Genomic DNA, 21,793 nt, shown 5'->3' on the forward strand with positions numbered 1-21,793 from the left:
CAATGAGCTTCGAGCTGGGCTTAGTACAAGAGTGTAAGCAGACAGGGAAGCCCGCCTAGCCCAGACTTTCCTCCCACCCTGCCCAGTTACTGGAGTTTCCCTCAGGTTTCCCAAACCCCAGATCCCGAGCACTGCCTGAGTGGAGATCACTAAGAACCCTCAATACAAAGGCAAAAGTACTGAAGGGCCTACATGCATTTATTTCCACACAACTGAATAGTTTACCTATTCACTTCTTAGGTTTACATCTTGACCCTCTAACAGGATTAAGTAGCAATTCAGTGAGCTCTGGGGTGGGGAATCCATTGGATTCCTTCGAAGAGGTGGCTGTGCTGCTGTAAAGCTGCCCTGCACACAGGAAACCATGCCCAGCTCCTGCTCCAGACTCCACCCCACAGCCAGCCCTCCCTGTCCAGCGACAGGGCACACATTTGTTGAATTCCACACAATTTTATTAGAGGACCCAGGGGTGGTCCTGCTAGTAGGCTCAAGTGATGCTCACAGCTGGTGAGGCTGCGCTGTGTCCTTTCCAATGCCGAAGATCCACAGGCTGGGTCAGGATGCAGCTTCCCCATTCCCAGCTGTCTACAGTAGTACCAGAAAAGGGCCCTGCTGCGTGAGGCTGGAAGCAGTGCTGACAGAGCAGGGCTGTGATGAACAGGGTCCCTGACTCAGAACAGAGGACATCAGAGGGCAGCTGGGGAGGAGAGGCCAGAATGTTCGACATTCCAGCCCCCACCAGCCAAAGCCCCCTCTATCCTTGCTCCCTGTGCGGCAATAGGTAGCGTGTCCATGAGGCAGGCCCTCACTCTCCATCTTGGCTGGGTTTGATAAGCCCATATTCCACTGCTTTCCCCAGGCAAGCTGTGGCAGCCCTTGTGACGGGGCTTTCCTTGCCCTTAGCCAGCACTGACAGGATCTCCAGCACCTCGCTCTCCATCAAGGTGCTGGCAGTCTCTCTCGAAGCCTCCACCATGTTCAACACCACCACAGTGCCCCGGTGCTGCAGCTCCTGGTTGGGGCTCAGAAGCAGGTCCTGCAGGATCTCCAGCCAGTGTGTGGTCTACAGGAAACAGGGCAGTGTGACCATGAGCAGCAGGCTCAAGCCTGGCAGGGAAGACACCCACACACCCTGGGACTGCCCTCTGCCAACCGAGGGCAGTTGAGTGTTCCTGGCCCATCTCTCCTCCCCCACCAAGAAGAGGCACTGACCACTTGGGGGATGCGGCTACAGAGCGAGGGCCGCATGGAGGTGAGCATAGCCAGGCCCCCGGCAGCTGCCCGCTGCAGCAGCTCGTCGTCCTCTCCGCTGTACAGCACCAGCAGCTTTAGCCGGTCATTGCCCTCAGCTTCAAAGAGGTCCTGTACCTGTGGCCAGAGAAAGGCAGTGGGTCGGGTCAGCCAGGGCACAGCCCAGGCAAGAACTGGTACTTCTGCATGCCTGCCCGCCACAGCTGGCTGGACCAATCCTTACCTCCTTGCTCATGGCCAAGTTACACATGCACTCCGTGGCTGCCCGGCGGATCATCTCATGCTCCTCAAACATGTAGCCCTCAATCATGGGCACAGCCTTCTCCTTCAGGATCTTCTGTCTGTGGGGCGGAGAAGGGAAGGGTCAGAATCCTCAGAGCCTTTGCATCCACCACCCCCACCCTCCTGTCCCCATACAATCAAGCACTGGGTCAACGATGTCCTTGGCCAATACCCAAAGACCCCCCACCCCACACCCAGTATGAACTGCAGTGGCTTCTAGCCTTCTAACCAGGCCTAGGAGATAGCAGGGGACCTTGAAAAATGCTCTTACCTAGGAGTTAGGAGACCCAGGTGGTGGTGATGGTGAGACTAATACCTAACATTTGAGCACTTACCCTGACCCAGCACTTGGACTGCCTTACTCACCACAGCCCTGTGATGAAGGTGCAGGTGTGATTATCATTACTATTTTGCAGAAGAGGAGACTGAGGCTAAGTAGTGAGTAACGTGCCCAAGGTAACAATTAGCAATAATAGTTAATGCGTCTTGACTGGGCACACTGCTAGGAGCCAGGCACCTATGTAGTAAATGCTTTTACATGTATCTTCTCATTTAATTCTCCTGACCACGACTCCATGACACGGGTACTATAATCATCCCATTTCACAGATGGGGAAATTGAGGCACAGAGAGGTTAAATAACTTGTGAGGTTACACAATAGTAACCAGTGAAGCCAGGATTTGAACCCCGGCAGTCTGACTCTAGGGCCTGCACCGTCATTGCTCAATTCCTTGCCCTCTTACGGAACACAGCACAAGTCAAACTTCTTGGCCTGTCTCCTCAACTATGATGCAGAGGAGTCACTGTGAGGAGGAAATAAGTGAGTGACTGAGGAGTGCTTTCCAAGCTGTAAAGTGCTTTAGGAGGTAGTCTGATACCCTGATGCCCTGCCCAGGCCCTACATCCCAAGGGACCTTACCGGAGCCTCTCACTGATCCCCGCCAGGTTCGTCAGAGCCATGAGTGCCTCAAAGTTCTGAAGGCCTGAGCAGTTGAGGTGCAACAGGGAGACAAGGGGCCGGACCACCTCGTAGATCTGCAATATGCAACCACCTGTCAGGGCTACATGCCTCAGCTCCCACCCACCTCACAGCCCTGAAGATGGAGCCCTGAAAGAAGGCTGCCCTCCCCATCCCAGGGCTCAGCAAAGCTCTCACTTTCTGTCAGCCCCAAGGAGGAGCCACAGCCTGGGTCAAAGCCACCAGGGCTGAATGAAGGGGTGGAGGACAGGCTAGTGCTGGAGCAGGAAGACACGTACCCGCTCTCCAGGAAAGGTAATCTCTGGGTTGGAGGTGATGGTGAGCTTGGCGAGAGCCTGGGCTGCCTTCGTCTGCCCCACGTCAGTGCCTTCCAGGGCCAGCGGGAGCAGAGCCTGTAGGGACAAGCCTGTCAATGTCCAAGATGTACCCAAAAATGTAAGGCCCGAACCACGAGGCCTTGAGACCCCGACTGTGCTGCCCTCACCCTTCCCCCACTCTCTCCCCAGCTGAACGATACTCCTGCTCATGCCCTCTCTCCTGAGGTCTCCCAGTAAGCCACCCAAACCCTTCCTGGAACACACAGTAAGGGCTAGACATGGCTTGTGCCCGGCACTGGGCCATGAAGGTCAATGACACAAGGGAAGGGAGAGCTCAGGACCTATTAAGGTACAAAGTGCCAAGGGCGCTAAGGGCCCGCCCGTTTCAGCACCACTCACTCATCACGAAGACATTCCTGCTGGTCACTAATAATACTTTTCCATCCCACATCTAACACTCACCTCTGGTGTAGCAGCCACTGAGTCATGTTTTATAGACCATCAGGAAGGAGTCTGTAAGCCTGCTTACCTTGCCCCCTCCCTGAGCAACCACAGTGCCGCGGTCCTCAACCTCTTCCACCAAAGCCAGGAAGACCCTGCAGGGAGAAGGCCGTGTTGGGTGGGCCGGCCCAGGGCTCTAGCAGGCAGACCCGCCACTTCTGGGCTAAGCAAAGGAAGGCAGCCACACGGGGGGTCCCCCTGCTCCAGGTGGCCCACAGCACAAAGACCTGCTCCCTCTGTAGTTCCGTCGGCAGCCTCGAGGCTGATGAGCTGGGAAAGGTCTGGGTGGCCGAGACAGGCTCACCTGGAGAGCAGCTCCCTGCAGGAACTGGTCAGCACAGGGCTATCGGTCTTCGCCATGCACGTCATGGCCGACACCACACCGGCCGCCAGTAGCTTCTTCACCCGAGCCCGTACGAAACTAGGTTTGTCCTGGGGAAGGAGGCAGCTTAGCAGTGGGGCCTCAGCTATTAGGTAGAGGAAGTCGGGGTGGGGGGGACCCTCTTCACAGCACAAATTGATGAACGTGAAAACGAAGGGAAAAAAAGCCACTTAAACAGAAGGCTCATCTGCTGTGGACGCCTCAGGTCAACTCGTCCCAATGACACGGAGGCCCCCAAGCTCCTCCTAGCGGCCCCTCACCTTGGGGTGCTGCTCGGGCACATGCTGCTTGGCATACTTGGCCAGCTCCACCATCTTGGGGTCTGGCTCCTCATAGTCGTAGCTGTTGGTACAGTTCACCAGCGCTGAGGCCACTGCAAAGAGCACCGACCTCTCCTCGGACTGCCAAAAGCAGAGGGGCCGTCAGTCGGCCATCCCAGGGGACAGAGCAGCACCAGGATAAGTGCTGTCCAGGCTCTCAATTCTACTGTCAGCTGGACCACTCAGGCACCAGGAAGAATCTAGGAACCTCCCAGGCCCCAGGGTGGCCCCAGACTTTGGGAGCTCATATACTTGGCCTCCCCGACTCCCCCTAACAGATCGTCTTTCCCAGTACTGCTGGGGCAGGTCAGTGCACCTACGCCACACAGACCGGTCACTCAGACTACCAGCTCTCCTGCTCTGGGGTCACAAAAACCATTAGCCAAGACCTGCCAAGAAAGCCCCATAAGCTCTAATCCTAGACAGTGTCCACAGATGACTGCAGGAACCCATGGGGCTACCTTGCTGAGCTGGAACAGAGCCTTCAGGGCAGCCTCATCCTCCACAAACTCCTCCTTCACATCAGCGTCGAAGGTGAGGTACGCCAGGCCCTCCACTGCCCAGCGCCGAGTGCCCGCGTCAATCTGGTCATTGCACAGCCACCTGTGGACATGCAGGGTAGCAACGACCATCAGAACTGGGGACAAGAGGAGCACACCAGGACCAAGGGGGAAAAGCCAGGGACTGGGGCATTCCCACCACATATACAGAAATAGTTCACATGGCAGTGCAGGAGGGTCTGACCCGGGGAGGGCAGGGCAGTGAGGAGGCCCCAGCGTCCACCTAGACCCTCCTCTCCCGAGATCGAGCTGGCGGGAGGGGGTGGCAATGCTAAACGACTCACTTTCGACACTGCTTGGCCAGTTTGCGAGTGGAGCCTTCAGCAAACTGCTTCATGCTGAAGTCAGTCCCTCCAGCCGAGCCGAGCTTACAGAGTCCCTGGTTGAAGAGGCAAGATGCAGCTGCTGGCCAAGGGACAGGGGCAGAGCAGGGCTCCTCCACAGCTGGTGTGGGCTGCCCCCCAGCATTCTTCCAGGCTCTCTGGGGCCATGCACACCCCCTCAGGCTACCACCTGGAGCCCTGGGCAGCAAAATCAGCTACTGGGGTGGCCACATGACATGGCATCTGGTAGAGACTGACACACTGGCCATTGTGCAGGCCTGGGTCCCCGCCCTTCTGATCTGCACAGGGATTTGCTCTGTTCATTTTCCACATCATACAAGGAAGCTCTTTACAGGTGGAGCTAAGATGTGTGGGGAGAAGACAATGCCTCAGCCAAGACTAAGATCCTCACAGGTTGGAGAAACCCAAGACTAAGTACCCCAAAGAGGAGGACCGGCTTCCTCAAGGTGACGGCTGCAATAGGCTCACAGAAGCCAGGTGGCCCCCGAACCACCAGCTCCTGGGGCCACCTGCCGGCCCAGCCTTCTCATACAGCCCTTCTGACCGGCCTGGCCCAGCGTGCCCTCCAAAGTCCTCCATCAGCTCCTCCTGGTGCTGCTCCCATCGCCTGCAGGGGGCAGCATGTGCCACCCCACGTTCTCAGTGTCCTTTCTGCATAAGGCTCATCTCCCTGACCCGACCATAAGCCCTATGTTAGGAGGCGCCTGGGTCCCTGCCTCTGGCCTCAACAAGGCCCTGCATGTCCCATATTTTCACCTAGAGTCTGCTTGGGCCGCACCCTGAGACACCAGCCAGCCCGGCACCCTTGCTCAGCCGCCTGCCGGCCCATTCCAGGCCCGCCGTCTCACCACCAGCGCCCGGATGCGGATGCTGTCCTTCTCGCTGCGCTTGTACAGGTCCTTCAGCAGAGAGACGCCATTGGCCGTGATGAATGAGGCCCTCTTGGCCTTGCCAGCTGCATGGATCAGGGCCTCCACAGCCACCAGCTGCTCTTCCTCCTGCTCCGAGGCGCACAGAGCGATCACGCTCTCCATGACGCCATTCATCTCCAGGGCCCTGTTGCCAGCGTCACATGGGCCCTGCAGGAGGCAGGACACTGTCTGGATGGCCCGCAGCTTCCCGGCCAGCCCTTGGCCCTCAAACCAGCTCCTGAGGGGCACAGGGTGGCAGCTGTCACACTGAAGCCAGCATCAAAGGACTCTCCTCCCTCCCTTTCCCTCCACTGGCCAGGCATCAGCACTACTTGGGCAAGATCAGCAAGCTGCCAACGGGAAGACCAGGACATTCCCCTAGACGGCTGGCACTGGTGTTCTTCATCTCGGCTTTCATTCCAGCCTCCCCAACGGCATCCACCTCATGTAGGTCACTCGCACTCACACCACCCCATTCGTCTGTTTTCCTGTACTAAGATCTGAACCTGTGCTGCTTATTTCATGACCGGTCCTCCATCAGTCTTCTAGCTGTGAGCTCCATAAAGGTAAGGACTGTCACGTTGCACGGCTGTGTCAGAACAGACACAGAGGCAGTGCTCAGCGAGCAGTATGTGCTTGAGGACACTGGTTACATCAGAGAACTGACTTGAGGAAGAACGTCCCTGGGGAAGTCACTGTGGAACAAGAAGTGGGCCTTGGGAGCCCTGTGTCTGGCCCCCACCAGTCCTCCCAAGGCGGCTCTTCTTGTGGAAAACCTTTCACTGCTGTCCCTCCCCAAGGAGTCAGAACCCTCACTGGAACCCTAGCACTGGGAGGTGGGGCCCAGTCCCTCACTTGATGTAGTTTTCGCAGAGTCGGTGGAAATTCTCCCTCTCAGCATCACACTTCAGGTCATCGAAGAGCTTGCTGAGGAGAATGGAGGCACTCATGCGGCTGTTTGCCGTCACCGTGAGCTCCCCGGGAGGGTCCTGCACAGAGCCCCCCACCTCCAGAATCTTTTTCAGACCTGAAAAGACACTCTATTTAGACAGCAGAACACTAGTTCCAACCCCTAGGTTTCCTAGGAGATGCACGGAAAGGCAGGACCACTCCTGGACAAAGTGGACAAAGGTTACGGAGCGCAGACAGGCTCAGAGCATCTGGTTGGCTGATCCACCGCCTCTGAGGGCAGTTGTAGGGTCAGGGAAGGACCTCAGAAGTGAGGTCTGCGTGCCGGCGTGCCTGTGGGGCCGACTGCGCTGGGGCTTTGAGGTTCCTTGTTTGTAGAACTGAAGGGGAAAATAACACCCACACCTTGTAGGGTTATTGGGGTAACAAGAGAGGATGAGCACCCAACAGATATGCTTATGCTGGGGCTTATGCAAGCTTTTCTCATTTATCTTTTAGGGGGAAAGAGAAGTATGAATTTATATATTAAACGTTAAGAATTTTTTCCCTGGTGTAGAAGTGATACACACTCACTGAAAAAAACTTCAGATAGAGAAAGCTGATCCAGCCTCCCCGTGAACCTGCCCGCAGGCCTGCTCAGTGTGCGCGCAGGTGCACATGTACTCGGCTAAAGGTCCAATGCTGAGTTCCCTAAAGGTACAGCACAGGCCACGTGTGCACTTCAGTGCACACACATGCTGGCTGCAGTTGCTCCTGGGGACAAGCAGGCCCTGCCACCCAAGTAAGATGCTACACATATGCTTGGTCTCTTTCTGTCCCTTTTTAAAACTGGATCACCTACCGTGGTCGATGACCCAGAGGGTGAGGCCGTTGTTGGGATCCTTAGGAGACTTCCGGGGCACCACTTTAATCAGGAGGGTCAGGGCATTGTCTCGGCCTTGGCCTGAGACCCCCACCTCAGTCAGTAGCTCCAAGAGATTACTGATGAGGACCTTCAGCTCCCGGGCGGGATCTGACAAGAAGAAGACATTAGTGCCCAGACCTTGAAACGTGCCAGTAGGGAGAGGGGTCTATATCCTGGACTCTGGGCTCCAGCCTTCCCCACAGGCACCCTGGCTCCTTAGAACCCAGAGTAAAATACGGTCACCAAGGCATATTCCTGAATAACCTGCAGCTGTAGCCGGCCTGGCTGGCTCAGTCCCTTCCCCTCCACAACAGCAACCCTCCAGGACACAGACCTGCTTCCACTCACCCACGATGATGGCGCCTTCCTTGCCCCGGAAGCCTTTCTTGACTCCTTCCTTCAGGGCATCAAACATAACCTGCAGCAGGTGGCAGGCTGCCAGGGACACAGCCTGGTTTTCCACACCCAGGATGGAGACCACCTGCCGAGTTCCCAGCATGCTCAGGGTTGCCACTGTCTGTGGGAGAAAGGTGGAGACAGCCTCCCGTTGGTGAAAGGCAGCCGTGGAGATCTGTGACTGTGCGTCAGAGAGGATGGTCAGAGGTAAGGACATTTGGGTGGAAGCAGCTTCACGCGAAAGCAAAGTGGGCCTGCCTGAGGGTGTGGCCGGGGTGATGCCAGGATTATCATGTTGGAAGGGCTTCCTAAAGAAAATATTCCAGGGGAAACACCCCCTCCATCTCTCTCTCTCTCCTGGGCTCTAATTAGAGAAGACAAGGAATATCGTGGCCCTGAGAGCAGCTGCTTTGGTTTGTCTCTCCTTAGGAAGAAGAAACATAGGCCTAGACAAAGCCATCCGACTACCAGGCCCAGGGGCACCAAGTTCCTCCCCAATAACAACCCTGAGGTTCCGTCTACACCCTGGGGATGTGGACATACATGGAATGAACCACAAGGCCTCTCCATCCATTTCTAAGCTGAAAGAACCCAGAAGGTCCACTTGGGTCCATCCCTGTTCACATGAGGATGGGCAGGAAGGCTGGAGAAGGCAGATGGAATTCATACAGTTTGACCATTCTTAGTCCTGGGAGACCCAGAAATAGACCCCAAGCTTGGTCTGAAGAGCTTTCATAGACTATTTCACAATTCTACCTCTGATCTAGGAACTGTGGGCTCCTCTAAGAGCAACCAAGGGTCAAGTCCCTGTCCCCTGAATCCAGCCAGCTCAAGAAAGAGCGTGAACTTTGTGACACTGGTCCAGGGCAGGGCTGTCCTTGCTGAACTTGAACTGTCTGTGCGGGACACCCACCATCTACACGAAGAATCATCTCAAGGTCCAGCCCTACATACCCAGTCATGGTCTCGATGGTAAAGATGCTATGAGTGACTTCACTGACCACATCACTCACTGTGAAGACACCTCTCCAACGGAAATGCCAGTTTGATGGTGAGGGAAGGTACCCTGCTATCCACAACCAGCTAGCTTCACCACACAGACAGTGAGGGGCCAGAGACCAGGCACCTCTGGGGCTGACTGCAGGAGAGCCGAGGCCCACACTTGTGAGCCCACCCGACACGAGTGCTCAGGGTGTCAGTGGGCTGCTTTTGCTCTTTCCTGGCCCCACTTTGTCCCAAATCATACTGGCCTTTTTTTGTGTCATTTTAATTTTGCCTCTCTTGTTACAGATCTCCTTAGACTTTATGAGATGAGACGTGGACCGGTGGGTGAATGGACAGACAGACAGACTGAGGCAGTAACTAGACCCTGCGCCCCACCTACCCGTGACTGATGCTCAGAGCAAATGCCGACTAGCGTGCGCAGAGCCGCCAGCATCAGGTCGGTCTCTCCTGTGTCCAGCAGGCGCTGCAAGAGCTGAACCCCATTGCTCCGGAAGATCTTCTCAGCTCCAGCATCCTCCCGGGCCAGTACCACCAGGTTCTGAGAAGCCTGCATCATAAGAAGGGCATCATAATATGAGCACCGCACACAGCACAGGGTGGGGCATGCAGACGCCCTGAGCTCTGGGTCTCACTGCTTCCATTTAGCAGCTGAGTGACCCTGGCCATAAATTTAACCTCTTTGAACTTCAGTTTTCTCCTCTGTAAGTAGAGGGAGGAGCTTGCTCCCTCACTGACGGTTCGAGTAAATGGAGCTCTGAGTCCCTGGCAAAGACTGAAGGACAGAGACCGTGCCTCAGTCACCTCCACACACCCAGCTCCCACCACAGGGCCTGGCCAATGAGGTGCTCAGTGAATACTGGTCCCCTCTCCTTGGCTCACACTCAGGACCCAGGCCCTCTGAGCTCCAGAGGTTCTGTGAGCCCAGCTGCACAATCTAAGAGCGACACACAGCAGACCAGGCCAGCAAGGACATCCGGGGCCAACAGCGGCACACAGGGAGGGGCGGGCAGCACTAGGGGAGTTCAGTCCCTGCTCACTTGTTCTTATACCTTTTGCTTTTTCTCAGTTCCTTTTTCTTGTGGGTCCAATAGTATCTGAAACATCTGTTCCACTTTGGCATCCGTTGAGGACATGTACCGCACCTACGACAAACCAACAAAGCATGGCAGGAATCATCTCTCTTGGCCAGAGACAACACATTCCCTCTTTGTCCTCTCTGGCTCCTCCCAGCGCCTGGCTCCTGTCTCTGGGAGGCACAGCAAGGATGTCTGGGCTTAGGGCTTGCACTAAGCTACCCTGGGCAGGAAGAGACTCGCCTGGCAGCTTCTCCTGTACTTACCTGGCTGTTTTCTTCTCTGAGCCACTTCCCGCTTGGGCAGCACCCATGCTGAAGGCAGTGCCATTCGGAAGGGGTGGCGTCCTATTAGCCAAGAGGCAACCCACTCCTGGGGGGCCATGTATGTCGTGGCAGCCTGGCTACACCGCCTATGGCACTGAACTCACACTTAAACCTCCTGCAGGGAGCCAGCAGGTCACGAGGTAGTTGCTAACACTCCCTTTAAGTTGAGGATTTTCTTTTTGATAGATTTTTTGGGTTTTGTTTTGTTTTGTTTTAAAAATAATCTGAACAATGAAGCTCATCCCTTAACAAGGCCCTCTCCCTTTCCCAGGGTCCTGGGCTTGGATAGTAGCACGTGCCTAGCATGTGTGCCGCTCCCCTCTCCCCTCCGGCATCTGTGGCAGAGCATGAGTGATCAGTCACAACACAGGCCCAGGCAACCTACTTCCCAACCCTTCTCAAAACAGGGCTCTATGCAGCCCCTGCGGATCAAAAGGTAGCTCTCAACATTTTGATAATGTGTTTGCCATCATATTACTTGTTTCCACTGTGTCAGCATTTTAACACCAAATTATCTGACTGATTCAAGCTTGATTATAGTTCATAATGACCTTTAGATTCTTTTCTCCTAAATTAATTTTTAATATATGTAACACACAATGTCTCTTTACTTAAAAAAAAAAAAAGGAACAGATCAAGCAAAATCTCTTCCAAAAAAAAATTTACATATCCAAGTGTACCCATGGGAAAAAACATGGTATTATTTTGGGTGCATATGTGGGGGATCATGTTAACATAAATGGTATCATGTTATATGTGTTACTGTATATTTTGCTTTTTTTCCACTTAAGTGTCAGCTTTCCACATTCTCACATGTGGATCTGCCTTGTCTTGGTAACTATAACACAGGAGCCTATAGTAAGGACATCACTCGGTTTATTTAGCCACTCCCCTATTGCTGGGCATTTAGGCAGTTCCAATTTTTCACTACTACAAGCAAGGCTGAAACAACCATACACATACCTGCTAGCGTGCATGGGCAACGCTTCTCTAGGAGAGAGAGCAAGAAGTAAACATACTGAATGACAGGATATGCTCATTTAAGACATACGGTAAAGGACATTTCAAAGGAGCTGTACCAATTGATACCCCCTCCAGCAGTCATGAATGAGCCCATGTCCCTCCTAACCTCACCACTTAAGTGTCTATCTCCCTTCTTCTAGCGATGTGTACAAACTTTAAATGCTTGTCAAACAGACCACCCAAAAAATCAGCACCCTGCTGTTATTTTAATTTGTTTTTTCTTAACCACTGGCAAGGCTGAGCGCCATTCTATAAGATGATTTGCCATCAGTATCTCCTCTCCAGAGAACTATGTTTATACCTTTGACCCAGATCCATTTACCAGTGCCCCTCTACAACTGGTCAATGCCTTGCTCTCTCTGTTACTCGCATACCTTCTCCTGAATCTGGCCCCCGATGCTCCGCAGGGCCTCCTGGAAAACTTTGTTCTTGGGCTCCAGGCTCACGCATCTCTGCAGGTCAAGGACAGCCTGGTCGAGGCGGCCCAGCTTCTCTAGGGCTTGGCTCCGCCGGTAAAGTGCTTTCACATCCCCACCATCCTTTTCAATGGCTGAGCACAAACGGGAGCTCTGTCAGCACCCATGAGGCCACCATCTCCAGGCAAGAGCAGTAGGGAAAGATCTCGAGGGCCACAGAGGAAGGTGGGGGGACGGATGTGGGGCTCAGAACTTCAGCCTCAGAAAAGGTGAGGGTAGCTGCAGAAAAGGAAATGCCCGGGGAAGTGGGAAAGAAAGAAGGCAGCCGTGTTTCAAGGGTGTAAGGAGGAGGAGAAAGTGAAGGCGCAATGGTCCCAGAATCCCTGCCCCATCACAGAAGCCTCACAGCTCCACAAAGGGGCCCACATTCCCGTACCTTTGGATGCCTCCGTTTCTGCTTTATCGTAATCTTCCTGTAAGAGAAAAACACGGGCCTTAGAGGCTGGTCATCTCCTTTTTGGGGAATAACTGGGCAAAAGAGTTGTTCTCCTGAGTCACCAGATCTCCTGCCACCTAGAGGCCCAAAAGGCACGAGACAACTGTGGGTGGCCTGGGAAGATGAATGTCCAGTGGGGGCCCAAGCAACAGCGAGATGGGCAAACAGGGGCCTGGGCAGGCCAGAGGAAGAGTAGCCGGCTCCCTCACCAGCTTCAGGTGGCAGGCGGCCCGGTTCCGGTGCAGAATGGCCTGGTCCTGGGGCGTTGCGCCCAGACCCAGGGCCTGGGTGTAGGCCGTCAAGGCGCCTTCGTAGTCCCCGCATTTGAACAGATCGTTGCCATCTTTCCGCAGCTGCTCTACTGAGCTGGCCTGTGGAAGAAAGGGATGGAAACGTCGGAGGTGGACTCAAGAGTGAGCCGGGGAGCTATGGGGAGAGGAGGCTGGTGGTAGGGAACGAGTCCCACGGAGGGCCAAGACTGAGGGAGGAGGAGGCTAGGGAATGGTCAGAGCAGGAGCGACGTGGTGATGGCGCGGGGGGATGTGTACGCACCCCGCGGCCAGCGGGCCGGGGCTCGGGGGGTCCCTGGACCACTCACAGTCATTTCGGAGCAGGCGTTCCAGGCGCGCGCAGGCGCAGTTTCTGGGGCGGGGCGGCTCTAGGCTCGGGAATCCGCCATCGGCTGTCCAGCCCCAGTCTTACGTCAGAGGCGGTGGCAGCGACGGGGCGGGGCCAAGGCGGGAGCGCGCCGGGAGAGAGGCGGGCTGGTCGGCCCCGGTCCGCAGGCGCAGAGAATCCCTGGGCGCCTTTAGTGTGTTCCAGCCGAGACCTGCAGGGGGCGCGCGGCGGAAGACCAAGAGGGACTTCCGTTCCTGCCGGTGCACTGGTCCCTGCCCCGACCGCGGCAGAAGTGCACGAGGTCTGCCGTCATCAGAGCCACGAGCAGCAGGCTGTAAAGACCCAGCGCTAGGAGCGGGCCCGGGCCCCTGTGGAGAGGGGAGAGTATCAGGATGCTGGCCCCAAGCCGCGCTCTCGCTGCTGCAGCCTGTGGGTTACAGAGCCCCTGAGAGCCCGGAGAAAGCGTGAACCTCCACACACACACCCCCTAATCCAGAAAAATGTAGAATTTGTAAATACAAATTCAGGGAGCTCACAGGTACCTTGAAGTCATCCATGGACAGACTCAGAATTGAAAAGTCCGACTATAATGCGTGGAATCCACGAACTACAATACCCTCTCAGTACTGACACCCGTCCCACCCCAACCCGCCACACAGCAGTGTCTCCCTGTTACCCGCTTTCACAGCCCCCTGAACTTTTCCTTCACAGGTTTATAATCATTTATTTACGTGATTTTATGCTTGAGGTCTGTCTCTCTACTAGTCTGTAAGCTACAAGCCTCCCACCCCAGAAATTAGTATCAGAGCCCCAGATACTGGAACACCCTGTCAGTGTTCCAGTGCTCTGGGGCTGGAGTTCTCACCTGAGGATGGGAGGAGGTGGAAGGGCAGACAGATTGACCTGGTACCAAGACCTCAAATTCAGCCCGGGTGCAGCAGGAGCCCCCCGCAGCCTGCAGGTGGCAGCAGTAGGCTTCCTCCGGAGTATCAGAGAGCCGAGGACAGAAGAAACCCGGGTAGTGACGGCCATCAGCATCCCAGGTAGACTGGCACAAGTGGGGGTAATGGGCCAATGCTAAAGGGAGGAGCGAGGGGGTAGGAATGATCTACCCACCCAACTCCATCCCTTTTGGAGAGTGAAAGGGATCAGCCATTATCAGAAGGGCAGCCTCTCTTCCAACCCACCAGCTCCCCAGAGCAGCCTATACCCCATTAAAAGAAGAGGGTACCCGAGGGGGTGGTGGGCAGAGGAGAGCGCTGTACCTGAGAGAGAGGTCGGGTGGGCAAGTGTCATCCAGTTGAAGAACAGCAGTAGCCCTACCAACAGGCTTGTCAGCAAAGGGCCCGGCCTCCTATGGAAGCCCATGAGAGGTCACCTCCACCTCAGCCCTGGTCCTAGAAATCCCAACATTTGTTGCTAAGCATGGCTCCAGACAGTAAGGAAATAAAAATCAAAGCCCCAAAGCACCATTAACACAAACCTGAAGCTTCTCTGTCACTGACCTGTAGTGACTGAGATTCTATTTTCTATTGGAAAACAATGGGACTGTGGCTCCAAGCTGCCTAAGATTCTCTGAGGTGAAGGGGAAGAGGACTGAATGAGCAACAATAGAGAAGTTGAGCCATTAGCCTGAAGAACAGACAAGCATTTAGAACCAGATATGTTTCTCTCCACCCACTCTCAACTTTCAGGCTGCCACGGAAGCCCTGGGAATTCTGATTGTTCCATTTCAGGCCCCAGAGACCTCAGTTTCAGCGTTTGGAGCTTCCCTCCCTAACTTCTGCATCATGGCAACCACTAAGACTAGGTGAAAACCGAGGGCGAGTGTTTTTGTTAACATTTCCCCCGAGACCTCATCTGCCCCAGCTACCAGCCAAAGTACAAAAGCTACCAATCGGACTGGAGTATACTTAGCTACCAGCCAACCCCATTTCACAAGGAAAGCTCTCCCAGGGTCGCCAGGTCTCTCTTACCCCTCATACCTCATAGATGCTACCTGATGAGACAATTTCTCCACAAGGCCAAAGGCCACCAGCCAGCCGTGCTGTGTTGTCCTAGAGTCTACAGAGGCATCATGCTCCCAGAACAGCAATGACAATACTTATCACCCCAGAGGCCCACAGCAGTGCCTGGGGACTGAAATAGGAACCCTCATGGCACAAGAAATAAATGTAAATTTTGTTTCCAGCACCTGAGAACAAAGAAGACAATTCCTACAGAAACAGCACTGCGGCCTGGGAGCCTAAGTCTGAAACAGTTAGGGAGGGCTCCCAGTGTAGGCTCCAGTTTCCAGAAGATCAGGCCCTACGGTCTTCTGACCCCAAATGTGATGCTCCCCTGCCCATAGCAACCAGGCCCATCCTTGCAGGGAGAAATATTTTCAGAGCACTTTAAGAATTTTCAGCGCATCGACAGGTTGAAGATTGTCTTTTTATGGTGAGAGAGGCCACTCCTGGGGAAACTAGGTGACTTGTCCTTCTTGCAAGTTACCATAGTCCCCTGTGCCTTTCTGCCCTGGACACTATAAGGACACTGTAAGGCCATTGTCTTATTTCTTGTCTGTTTTCCTCCTTCCCCCAAGCTGTGGGCTCCCATAGAGCCAGGACATTCTTTTTGCACCCTCAGCAGACTGCAGTGAATCAGGGGCTGCGATGATGAAGGCAGCTTCCCACACCATTGCTCTCACTTCAGCCCCAGAGGAACTCGTCTGGGCCAGACTCCACAATCCTCGGGCCTCCGTGGCGCCAGGGGGCGCTGTGGACTCTCGGGCCACGCTCCCCGGGCTCCCGGGACCAAAGTTGTCCGCCCCAACCGCGCGATGGGCTCCGAGGTGGCCCAGCTGCTGGAGGCTGCGGACTTCGCTGCTCGCAAGCACCAACGGCAGCGGCGGAAAGACCCCGAAGGGACCCCCTATATCAACCACCCTATCGGTGGGCGCGCCGCCGGGGGAGCAACGGCAGCAGGGGGTGGGGCTCGGGAAGGGAATGCGGAGGGCATGCACCTCATTGAGCACCAAGTACCAAGCTTTGTGCCAGGTGTTTAAGACTCACAGCAACCTGGGGCAGTAGGCATGATTGTTCCCTTTGTACAGCAGACATCCAAAAAAGAATAAGGGACTTGACCAAGGTCACCCAGCTAGCGAGGGGTCACATCAGGCTCTACAAAACCCATAATACACTGCCCCGGGACTCCCTCCTGTCTCACTTCCTGCTTTACCCCGTCAGGTGTGGCTCGGATCCTGACCCATGAGGCGGGAATCACTGACATTGTGGTGTTACAGGTAACTTTCCTCCTTCTCTGCTAGGAGGCTGGGGTGGGGGTCAGGGGCCCCATTTAGCTCTGGGCACCACTTGGCTGGTGTCACAGGACTGAGTGGAAGCCTGTCCCCAGGCAGCTCTACTCCATGACACGGTAGAGGACACAGACACCACCCTGGATGAGGTGGAGCTCCACTTTGGGGCTCAAGTGCGGCGTCTGGTGGAGGAGGTGACAGATGATAAGACTCTGCCCAAGCAGGAGAGAAAGCGGCTGCAGGTGGAGCATGCACCTCACAGCAGCCCTGGGGCCAAACTGGTGAAGCTGGCAGACAAGCTGTATAATCTGAGGGACCTGAACCGCTGCACTCCAGAGGGTACGCTCCCACATCTTTTCGGAGGGAAAGGGGAGGCGTGCCCACCTTCTGAAGGCAAAGGTTGATCAGTTTCCCTTAAAAAAAAAGCCTGAGTGTTCTTATTAATTCCCTGAACTAATCTTATTAGACCACTCTGATCTTTCCTACAGTAGAAATACAGTACCTGGGCCAAGGGGAAGTCTTCAGGACAAATCCTAACATCAGGAACTCATCTCATGGCCTTGCACCAAGCCCTTTAGGAAAGTGGGCAAAATCCAGTGCTGTCCTGGACATGAACAGTTTTCTGTCCATTCTTATGCAGGATGGTCTGAATACCGAGTCCAGGAATACTTCGAGTGGGCAGCACAGGTGGTGAAGGGTCTTCAGGGAACAAACCCACAGCTGGAAGAGGCTCTAAAGCAGCTGTTTAAGGAGCGGGGGCTGACACTCTGAGCAGTGCTTGGAGCCATCTGGTGGCACAGACTCCATCCTTGCTCAGACCAGAGAAGACTCATACTCCAGCTTTTGCTTTTTGGTACCTCCCAAGCTCCTTCCCTCGTTCGCTCAGCCCAGATATTAGAGACCAAAAACACTTGTCTTTTCTCACTCTGAAGATCCCTTGCCAACTGAACCGAGCCCCAGATTGTAATCTCATGCACCCCATCTATTTCTAATGCATTCACTCCCCTTCTCCAGGTCTTGGGTCTGTTTGCTATTTTGCATTATGGGATCTCTGGCCCCTCAGGGACTTGGGCTTAAAACTGCTGATTTGAAAGTCATTATGCAAAATAAAGTATTTGGATAAAGGTTTGAGTTGCTGTTGCTCCTTCTCCAGCCTCTCCACTGGGGAGCCAGTAGATGGGATACCTCCCCTTCAGTAGGGCAGGGTTCCAATTATGTGCCCCTGGGACAGGTCCCTCAGGTTGAGGGCCTCAACCCCTCAGAGCCTGGTTTCTTTATCCGTGAGCTAGGTTATGTAATTATCAGGGTTGGATTATGTAACGTGCCTGATGGAGCCTGACACGTAGGTGCTCAAAAACTGGTAGTCTTCCTCATTAAGAAAGTTGGACAAGTTGACATATGTATTGGAAAGGAGTGCCAACCAGGTTACTGGTAGCTCTTGCTGAGCATGAGCGAGCCCCCAGCAGCAACATGATGGGGCCAGTGGGGGACTGCGGTTCCCTCATATTCCGGATGGCAGCTGAAACTTGCTGCAGTTTGCAGCCCACCCCGCCTCACCGTTAGCGCTCCTGGGTTGCTAAGCGACAGGAACTTCCGGGTGCCTCGGGAAGTGGCCTGGGAACTGACCCACTCTTGGAGCCAGGCGGTAGGCGGGGTCTGGAAGAGGAGGAGGAGCTTTTCAACGTGTCCGCGTGGAGTGATCAAGTAATGGATGGGTTTTTGGTCGCCGCTGAGCAGTTAAGGCTTATTAGTCCAAATAAAAAGAATACACTCGTGGTGGGGTGGGGGGATGCGGAGGTTGTTAGGTCAAAGGCGACTTCGGGGTCTCAAGGTGCTTGATGTTTTACAAAACCTTTTCACGTGTGTTACCTCATCTGTTCTTTATAAGAACCAAATGAGATAGGGATTATTGTTTTCATTTATAGATGAAATACGAAGCTCGAAGAGGTGAGAAGACTTGTTAATGATAAATAGATGGAATAATGACAGAATCAGGACCAGAATCTTTCTTTTTGCCACATTGCTGGGCCTTTTTAAGCAGACAAGAATGACCAAAATTGAGGTTAGCTCCAACCATACTGAATATAGTAAAGAGCACGTATAAAGAAGCTAATGGATCTGGATTACAAGTCTGAGGTCTTCCTGGATAACCTGTTTAATCTGAGCCAATGTAGTGGATTTTTAAAATTCAATACTTTTTTAAAAAAGCAATCAAGAAACTTATGGAAAAGTTGGAAGTACAATGTAACTTTCCCCTGAACCACTTGAGGGTAACTTGTTGACCTGATGCCCTATCACTCCTAAATATTTTAGTATTTGGACAAAGAAATTCTACACAAATCAAACTACAACCATCAACATCAGAAAATTAATGTTAATATGTTACTACTTTAAGTAAATTAATGTTAATACATTACTACCTTAAGTCTGTGATGATAGGAGACTTCACAGATTACTTGTATGCTTATTTTGGCCTTTGCTTGCCTGGGAACCAAAAGTTTTACTTCTGGCCTAGAATTAGAAGAACAATAGAGAGATTCCTGGCCACCCTGAGGATCTGACTGTCCCTGCTAACAGCTGTTACATTAAAAGTGAAAGCCAAGGATCTGCCAGATTTCTGGGTCTTTTTTCCCTCCCTCCTTAATTCTCACTCACTGTCTCTCCATCTTTGTTTTTTTTTTACTATAATTTTTTTTCTGATAATTTTAAATAATTACATTTCCTCATTTACACAAGGAGTTTCTGACTGTTTCCTCTTCCCTGTTCTCTTTAGTCTCTCCTAAAACTATTAAACACTGTGTCATGGCTGCTCGGTCTATCCTGCATCTCTCTTAGCTTCTCATTTTATTTCTGTGATGTGTTCTGGATGATTCCTCAGTCCATCTTCCAAACCCACAAAGTTTCTATCATTTGCACCTAATCTAGTGTTTAGCTCATACATATATTTCAATAATTGTAGTTTTGCATTTCCAGGACTTCTAATTTGGGAAATCTGCCCCTTCTCATTTATGTTCTCAGTATAAGGATGAGTATCTTCTTTGAGCCCTTTGATAATTATACACATTTTCAAAGTCTTGTTTTGGACTGCTTGGATTTTGTCATGGTTTTATTTGCAGCCTCTTTTTTCTTGCCTGCACTCCTCACTCAGACAGGCAGGCCCTGGTGTCCTGACATCCCTGCGTTATTCCTGGTTCCCTGTCCTGCGTGTGAGCCGCACAGCCTCAGCTTCCATTGTGGCTGCAGTTGTTCTCTCCATTCCTGGTTGAAGGAGATTTCCTCTTGTCTTAAGTATTACGACGCTTTTATATTTCTAATACTTTATTTAGTATTCCTAGGCATTAGGAGTTGAGGGGGCAGCAGTACATGTGTGCTTACTCCTCTAGTTTGAATGCAAGTCCCCAGGCATTCCGACAAGGAAACCCCAGTCTTTCCTCCTCTGCCGAGCTGCTCAGGCCTTCTACGCCCAATGCTGTGTCCTACGTCTTCAACCCTGTCACATTCCAAATGCCAATGAGTCCTTATCCTCAACCCCACACAGGCTCCCTGTGCCTAGATGACCGGATTTCAGAGTTCTTTCAGTTAAGGTTTACTCTTGACTAGGGAGGTCTAAAGTCAGAGCAAACATGGATGGAGACTCTCTGCAGAATCACTTGGTCCCGGCAACTGTTATGATCAAATCAGATTTCCCACTGACCCTAAGTAAAATTGAGGTTTGTTGTGAAGGAACTGGTTTCTTCTCTATCACTTCTATGAAAATTGCCCCTTGAAGTGTTTGTTCTTTGTACATAGCTTTGTTAGGGAAAAACAAAAATTGGTTCAGAGATCTCTCTTTTGGATGGTAAGTCTCATTCCTACCACCCACACTGTGATTTCTCCCTCTATGCGTGCACAAGTGTCATTAGCTAACTACAGTGACAGGCAGTGTAGTAAGCAGGTCAATTTCAGGTAAAGATGCCATTCTCTCCACACAGGTGCTCATGGTTATACCCATCCCCTAGGCAAGCCAAATTGGAGCGCTGTCTGGGCCTGGCCCACCCTGCTCTGGGAGACCCAGCTTTTACATAGTTTGAGTCTGCCTTTCTTCTCATGGTCCATGCTGGCCATACAGCCCTCCCTTCTTCATGGAAACAGAATGGTTCTAAGCAGATGGAGAGTTGTAGAACGGAATCCTGCCCCTTTCCAGTGGTTGAAGTTGCTTCTGTGTTATGCCCTGGTTTCAGTTTTGACTGTAACCCCCAAACCTGTGAGGCCTCAGTGTCAGAACTCCGTGGGAAAGGGTTGCTGCTAGCCTTAAAATAGTCGGCCCATTTCCAAATTACATGTGCAAAAGACTCACCTGGGAGCTTGTTTAAAATGGCAGATTCTTTGGCCCCTATGCCCAGCTATTGGTTCAATAAATTGTGCCAAGGAATCTGCTTTTCCCTCTGTGCACTAAAGGGAGATTTTGTTTCCTGCTCTTTTTACAATTCAGTCCCCGGGATCCATGGCTCTGCTGCACAGATACCCATTCCAGCACCAAGGCTAAAGGAGCAGCCGTGGTCAGGACAGGCCAGAAAGCTGGGATTTCAATAAGCAATTCTGGTGATTCTGGACCACACCTTGAGCAATGCTGCCTTACATAGTTCTAAAAGGCCAGTGTTAGGAGTAAACATTTTAGTTCCTGGTAGATGAATAATTTCATTGCACATCTAAGACCTCCAAAGAGAATTAGGCTTTATTCTGCTAATTGCCTAGGGGTTCAGATTCTTCTATACCATTTGATTATAAATTATATTATACTAGCAAATAACACCTACTGTAGTGTAACTGTTTAGCGTCCTTTACTAATATGATTGTAGCTTATATTTACTGAGCTTTTAGATGCACCAGGCACCGGGCTAAGCACTTCACACTGACAATCTTCCACTATGATATTGACGTGCCCTGGCCTGGTGCTGCAAGGACCCTGGATGATCTGGAAGAACTCAGCTGGTCACTCTTGAATCTTTAGGTGACTGCTTACCAGTCCCCAGTGACTTGCTCTAAGGAGCAAGCTCTTCTCCTAAAGTAACTGTACTCACTGATTTTTTTAAGGGCTGCAAATATTTTCTCCCACATCAGTCATTTGTGTTTTAACCTTTATGGTTTCCATCATGTAGAAACTTTCAATATATTTTTGGTGGTAAAACCTGTTTATCTTCTCCCTTATTATAGCTTTTAAGTTTCACGTTATGTGTAGAAAAGACCTTCCTACACCAGAGGTACAAAAATATCCTGTATTTTTCTCAGTAATTTTGTAGTTTAGTTTTCTGGGTTTTCCCTCTGGAGCTAATTTTTGTGGAAACTGTGAGGTAGAGATCTCTTACTTTAATGGCTAGGCAGTTGTCTTGAAGTAGTATTTATTAAATAATCCATCTTTTCCCACTTAAAATACTCCTTGTGTTCTATACCAAATCCCCTTCCACCTGGGTCTGTTGCTGGGCTGTCCCTTTGGTTCCAGCAGCC

At 52.5% G+C, this 21,793-nt stretch overlaps 2 protein-coding genes across 2 annotated transcripts; one reads left to right on the forward strand and one right to left on the reverse strand.

Annotated features, from left to right (window-relative positions):
• Positions 1–180: 180 nt before the first annotated feature.
• UNC45A (unc-45 myosin chaperone A) lies at positions 181–13,115 on the reverse strand. The gene is made up of 20 exons (XM_031440576.2): positions 12,995–13,115; positions 12,606–12,767; positions 12,337–12,373; positions 11,859–12,034; positions 10,112–10,204; positions 9,442–9,609; positions 8,010–8,178; positions 7,599–7,769; positions 6,704–6,875; positions 5,786–6,086; positions 4,878–4,972; positions 4,495–4,636; positions 3,974–4,114; positions 3,636–3,763; positions 3,360–3,426; positions 2,792–2,905; positions 2,454–2,569; positions 1,475–1,592; positions 1,213–1,368; positions 181–1,063 (listed from the first exon to the last, which is right to left on the reverse strand). Exons 1-20 carry the CDS (start codon positions 12,998–13,000, stop codon positions 806–808), a joined length of 2,790 nt encoding a protein of 929 aa, XP_031296436.1. The 5' UTR covers positions 13,001–13,115; the 3' UTR covers positions 181–805.
• Positions 13,116–15,804: 2,689 nt separating this feature from the next.
• On the forward strand, positions 15,805–17,437 carry HDDC3 (HD domain containing 3). The gene is made up of 4 exons (XM_031440581.2): positions 15,805–15,947; positions 16,242–16,297; positions 16,408–16,648; positions 16,950–17,437. Exons 1-4 carry the CDS (start codon positions 15,836–15,838, stop codon positions 17,078–17,080), a joined length of 540 nt encoding a protein of 179 aa, XP_031296441.1. The 5' UTR covers positions 15,805–15,835; the 3' UTR covers positions 17,081–17,437.
• The last annotated feature ends 4,356 nt before the right edge of the window (positions 17,438–21,793 follow it).

Source organism: Camelus dromedarius, chromosome 29 (genome assembly GCF_036321535.1).
Source record: "Camelus dromedarius isolate mCamDro1 chromosome 29, mCamDro1.pat, whole genome shotgun sequence".
Lineage (NCBI taxonomy): Eukaryota > Metazoa > Chordata > Mammalia > Artiodactyla > Camelidae > Camelus > Camelus dromedarius.